This window comes from Entamoeba invadens, assembly GCF_000330505.1.
Source record: "Entamoeba invadens IP1 unplaced genomic scaffold scaff_1105074726471, whole genome shotgun sequence".
In the NCBI taxonomy this organism is placed as follows: domain Eukaryota; phylum Evosea; order Mastigamoebida; family Endamoebidae; genus Entamoeba; species Entamoeba invadens.
The window spans coordinates 59,633-66,459 of record NW_004440438.1 but is presented as its reverse complement, the minus strand read 5'-3'; the positions used below and the strand labels follow the sequence as shown (position 1 = coordinate 66,459).

Sequence of the window (6,827 nt, the reverse complement as noted above, 5' to 3'; positions counted from 1 at the left end):
AATAAAAAAAATAAAACGATAATTTATATCAAACACCAAATTGTTTTCAAATTACTTTAGAATACAACAATAAAATTATATATTTGTGTTAATATAATTGTACGTTAAAACCTTTCAATTGTAAATTATACATGTAAAAAAAACTTATTTAAAGTTGCTTTGATTATGTTTTTTATTTGGGTGATAATTATTATTTTGACTGATTATTATCGTATTTTAAGTAATCGTTTTTATCAAGAAAATTAACTAAAGATAAGTTTTACTGTTTTGAAAGTAATATGGTTAACTTCATTCGAAAAATAATACATTGTTTGTTTTGTATTATTTCAAAAGATAATAAAATTACTTCTATTTGATTGTTTAATTTAAAAATGACATGAATGAACCATTCAAAACCTTTGTTAAACTGACAAATATACATATATACATAATCAATTAAAATAAATGTAAATGTTGAAAATTATTAATAATTGTTGAAATAAAAATTTTATGTTGAAATCACTAAAATCATTTCTAATAATTATTATTTTTACTATATATCTTCTGTATATACGATAATTATAACGAGTGAATATTGTTATTTAATTTTAAAAACTTCGTATTTTATAATTTCATATGTTTTTTTTACTGTTCAATTTTGTTTCTTTAAAACTGGATTATAACACATTGTAATGATAATTTAACAATACAAAAATTTTGTTTAAATCGTTAACTATAGTTTTATCAATTTTTAAAAACATTTTAACTCTAAAAAACTTTTTAAGTTTTTTGCTGACAAAAGGCTAAAACTAAAAATGAACTGACACATATTAAAGATTGCCACGAAGTTGTTTAAAAACTGGATCTTGGCCGACCCTGGTCGATTCATTTAAATGTCGAATTGGGCAGTCGTATATTTTAAATTTCGAACAAAATATCGGTTTTTTGTCGATATTTTGAATTAAAATATTACAAATTGAAGAAAAAATGAATGACAAAAAAAAAACAGTGATTAAATGGTGTAATAAAGTGGGATTTGGTTTTTTATTTTTTATTTATTTTTTTCACAAAATAACAATTTCTATAAAGACTTATTAAATTACTTTAAATTCATCTGTCACCCAATTAATTCTTGTCATTCATCAATTACTATATCTGTACACAATGTTTTTCATTTTTTAAATAAAAGTTGTATTTAAATTCGGATTATATTATATTAAACTATTTTTGATTTAATACAAACATTTGTTTGCATAATTACAACCACAACATTATAATTATAACGTTAATTATAATATTTTTAAATTTATTTTATGTGTTTTCATTTGAAATTATTTTTTTATCACAAAATTTTTGAAAATACATTTAAAAAAATACAAACTATTATTGTCATATAGTAAAACTATTAAAATATAATATATTTGTTATAATAACTAAATAAAAAATAACAAACCAAAAAAATTAAAGCTATTATTTAATAAAAAATACTCTTACAAAACAATTATTTGAAAAACAATCCACCCATTTATCTTTTATTTTCAGTTACATTTTGATAATATTCTGATTATTTTAGTTTTCATAAAATTATTAAACAACTGTCAAATATATTTTATGTGTATAACTCTTGTCAAAACCCTTCTTTTATTTTCACCAATTTTAACCTTTGCGGGTAGAAGCACTTGGTGTGAAAATGATGGAATTATAAAACCAATAAATACACAACTTGCGCGGTGCAACGACCATCCCTCTTGGATGTTTGATTATTCCATTTCCAATAACAACGAAAAAAGTATTTTTACTTTTACGAAAGATGCCACTGTTGAACAAATCAAAGTGTTTGAAGACTATGAAGAAACAAATGTTTTATATTGTCAAAACAAAAGTTTCTTATTTGGTGTTGGTCTTCCACAATTTTCAAAACTAGTTCTACACATCATGAAAATAGAAACTCGATTTGAAGTTGCTGAAAAACAACGAACAGAAAACGCCTTTACGTTATATGTTGGTTGTTTCAACAATGAAAATAAATGTCGAAAAGAAGTGAATGACAAAAATAGGCCACCTATTGAAGCAACAATCAAACCACTGATTTTGTACTCAGATATTGATCAGAAGTGGTGGATCAACACAATGCGAATTAACACTGCCAAAGTGCAATATTTGTATATTGCTGGGTATGTTAAACAGTCACCCAATTTTGCATTTTCTCAATATAATGGAGGTACAACATTTAATACTAGTGATTATCTCTTCACTGGATATTCAAGTGAGGACCAAATCACATTTCGAAACATAAATAATGGCACTTTAAAAGCGAAGTGTGTATGTGAAAGAAATACTATAGGAAGATATATGTATTATAAATTTAAAAGTACAAATGGTGATAATTACACTAATTGTAATTGTATCATAGAAATGTTTAATGCAACTGGAGAGGACGTTTATAATTTTCCAGACTGTAATTATAACAGTTCACTTTTTGATTTAAATTTGACAAATTTAAGTGTAGAAAATGAAGTTGTTCAATTGGACTTTAGTGATTGGTATTCCCTTGTTTTAAATGATCAAATGCAATACATTTTAACAACAAAAAGTGGCAATAATAATAAAAAATTGCATTTCACAACACTTGAAATTAAAAATGAGAACACTGTCATATTTGAGAAAAAATGTAAAATTGAAAATTTAATTATTTCTTCAATAAGCAATTTTTGGTTCAAAAAAGGACTTGGAGTTACTTCTGTTACTATCACAGACAACACACTAAAAGATCAAATTTTATTTACAGTCGACGAAGTATTAGAAGATTACAGTAAACAACTTACAAAATGTGGGAGAAGAGCTGTATACAATTTAAATAAAAATTTCTTGTGTCAATGTAATTACACTGCAGATGGTTTTGAACCGGCTGGTGTTACAAATATTAACAAAGGTGACTGTTTAAATAATAGTTTACATAACGATTTGACTTTACAAATAGAAACTGCGTTATATCAAATGAAAGAAGATGAAAAATGGGATCAAATTATTATTAACAAAGAACTGACTTTGAATAACAATTTTCAATTAATAACAACAAATTGCATTTTAAACGCCAATTTGGTGTTAGAACAAAAATTTACAAGCACAAATAATTTCCAAATCAAAAACAGTGTTTTGGTTGATGTGAAATACAACGGAAATTTGATAATTGGAAATTTAATTGTTGACATAGCACGAAATAACCAAAATACAAATAGTGTCATTTCTGTATTTAGTGGAGGTAAAATATCAAGTTCAGCACAATATATTACGATACAAGTTATGCAATACCCAAACGATATCAAATGTTTTGAAGTAATTTCTCTTGAAGATGAAGACACCAATTTTAGAAGTCTTTTTACAATATCAGAGAGTATAAAAGTACTTGGAAATAAGTTAATGAGAGTGTGCAAAAGTGGTTTTAATGATGAAAATGTAATTTGTGTTTTACATGAAGAAGATATGAGTAAATATACTAGTTATGGTAATGTAGTACATTGCCCATTATCAACACCACACACTACAATATTAGTCGAGTCTCTTGCAGTTATTCAAAATGTGATTTTTGAAGGCAAATTTGTTCAACACAATGATGAAGTCAATTTTACTAAAACTGTGAATTCAATTAGTGATTTTAATAATACAAAAGATGTTGTAATTTATGTGAGTGATAATTCCATACAAAACCAAACTTTGACTTACACAGACTCTTTCAATAAACTTGTTTTTGGTCATCAAAACACTTTTACATATGATAAAGAGAGTGGTAATATAACTTATGGAACTTCTTTCTTTTGTGACACGTTACTTATTAATTCGACAACTTCATTGTGTTTAAAATGCTCTTCAAGTTATTTAGTTGATAATCAATGTCAAATTTTTGATGATAAGTGTGTTTTGGGAACAAATAAAACTATATGTGAGAGTTGTCCCAAGAGGTATGAAGCGACTAAAATAACATGTAAAAGTTGTAATATCAAAAAATGCCAACGGTGTGTCGACTCGAAGTGTATTTTATGTGATAAAAGTTATTATTCATATGAAGGAAATTGCAAGGAAATAACACTAGAAAGTGTTGCTCTGTATGAAAGAGAGTATTTAATTCTTTGTAAAGAAACTTATTTTTCTACTCAAACACAGTGCCTGCAATGTCCGCGTAATTGTGTTAAATGTACAAATTCGACTATTTGTGAAACTTGTAATTCAAAAAGTTTACTTCAAAATGGGATATGTCAACAAAATGATGGAATAATGCTCAGTAACACAAATAATATACTTTTCTGTGCGACTGACTGTTATCAAGAAGAAAATGTGTGCAAATTCTGTTCAATGAAATACACGGATTTATGCTTGGAATGTAACTCAACAGACTGTTTAAAGTGTTTGCATTCAATTTTAAACACAAACGGTGAATGTGTAAATGATATACAAAGTTCATGCAAAGAATCAGAAAGTTCAACTTTTTGTTCGCAGTGTCAGTACCCAACACAATACATCAATTCAGAAGGAATTTGTGTTTCAAACGACAATTGTGAATATTCATCTAAAAGTAATAAGTGCATATTATGTTCAACACAGTATTTATTAAATGAAAATTACACATGTGAATCTTATGTGAATTTTACTTCAGTTTTTAATTGTGAAATAATTAATTCAGATAAAAACATTTGTCATCGGTGTCTTAAAGGGTTTTACTTATCAAACGGCATCTGCAAAAAGTGTGCTGACAATTGTGATGATTGTTATAACTTGACTCTATGTTTAACATGTTCAAACAATTACATTTTATCGAATAAAATGTGCGTGTTAAGTTCTTCTATAGACACTCATTGTATTAAACAAATCACTGGAATGACTAAATGCGCAATTTGTAACACTTCCTATTTCAGAAGTAATGAAGGGACTTGTGAGTCGTGCATTAATAATTGTACCGACTGTAATCAAATGAATAAATGTTTAAAATGTCAAGATAACTACTTTTTGTCTTTCGACTCAACAAAATGCAATTCATATGATTTACTCACAAATTGCATCAGTAAAAGTCCAAGTGGGTGTACCACATGTTCTACAGGCTATTTCGTGAAAAATCAGTACTGTTCTCTATGTAGTGAAAACACTGAAAATTGCACTTCTTGTGATTCAAATGGAATTTGTAATTCTTGTGATGACAACTTCGTCTTAACATCTTCACGTTGCACTTCTATAAACTTTATAAAACAATGCATTTCAGTTCAAAATTCCAAGTGCGTTAAATGCTCATTCTGGCACGTCCCAAATTCCACACAAACTGCTTGTGTTAAAGAAGTGGTGTGGTGGCTTATTCTTATTATAGTAATAGTATTTTTAATAATATTAATAACTATATTGATGATAACAGGAATTAGTTTAAAATGTGTTTTAGAACGTCGACGAATTAAAAAAATTCAAGAGAAATTGTGTGTTTTCGACATTTCGCGTTCAAATGTGAAATTTTTCAAGACGAGTGCACCCAAAATTGTAGTGAATAAGACCGAAATTCTATTTGGGAATGAAAATAGTGAGTCTAATATCTTAGTAGGTCGTGAGAGTCGTGAATTACTTTGTGTTGGGAATGTGAGTAAACATGTTGTAAAAGTGCAATTCAGTGTCAAAAGTGGGTGTTTCAAATATTCAATACGTTCAGTCCCTCAACTCTTTACAATTCCAAAAGGCAAAGCTGTTGAATTTGAGTTATTTTTAACACCAAATTGCAGTACACAAATCGAAGACAATATAATTTTGTTCTCCAAAAACATGAAAAAAGGTAAAACAAGTGAAATTGACATTAAAATCAAAGCAGTGACAGAGATTTCTTCTCGTCTTGATCCAGATGAAATTACAGAAGAGAAGAAAATAGGAGAAGGGAGTTTTGGAGTTGTTTATAAAGGCACTTTTCGAGGGAATCAAGTTGCTATCAAAAAGTTGAAAGAGACTGGACAAAGTAAAAATGCTCTCGATGAGTTTGAAAAGGAAGTTTTGATGTTAGACAAATTTAGAAGTGAATTTATAGTCAAATTCTATGGAGCTGTTTTTGTTGTTTCAAAAATATGTTTTGTGACTGAATTTGCTGAATTTGGATCGCTTGGGGATTTGATCAACGACTGCAAAAATGACAAATTTGAAACTTTTAGAAATGCACAACAAAAATTATTTAAAAATATGCAAATTAAATTTTTGATTGATGGAGCCAAAGGAATTTTTTATTTACATGAAAATGGGATATTACACAGAGACATTAAACCAGACAATTTATTGATATTTTCCATTGAAAGTGGTGTCGAGAGCAATGCAAAGTTGACTGATTTTGGAGCGAGTCGAAATATCAATATGTTGATGACTAACATGACATTCACAAAAGGTGTTGGAACACCTAAATATATGGCACCAGAAGTTTTAAATAAAGAAAAATATAAGACACCAAGTGATGTCTATTCGTTTGCTATTACTATGTATGAATGCTTTGCTTGGAAAAGAGCTTTTTCTAAAAAGAGTTTTAAATATGCATGGGACATAGCTGACTTTGTCACTACTGGGAAACGTCTAGAACGGCCAGATTATATATCAGTTGATAGATATAATTTGATTGATTTATGTTGGAAACACAAAGAAAACGAAAGACCATTAATGAATGAGGTCGTTGAAAAATTAAACGAGTTATACGAAAAAGAAAATTGCCATTAATTTGTTGTTTGTTATGTTTTGATCTGAAATTATATAAAAATGTAAAAAAATAAATAATACTTGTTTATTAAGAAAACTCTTTAATTAATTTTTTTACAATTACAGATAGAGGAAAAACCGGGACCAGA

At 27.5% G+C, this 6,827-nt stretch overlaps 1 protein-coding gene across 1 annotated transcript; it reads left to right on the top strand.

Annotated features, from left to right (window-relative positions):
• Positions 1-1,590: 1,590 nt before the first annotated feature.
• EIN_280370 (protein serine/threonine kinase, putative) lies at positions 1,591-6,699 on the top strand (the record flags this gene model as incomplete). Its single annotated transcript, XM_004257723.1, has 1 exon — positions 1,591-6,699. One exon carries the CDS (start codon positions 1,591-1,593, stop codon positions 6,697-6,699), a length of 5,109 nt encoding a protein of 1,702 aa, XP_004257771.1.
• Between the last annotated feature and the right edge of the window lie 128 nt (positions 6,700-6,827).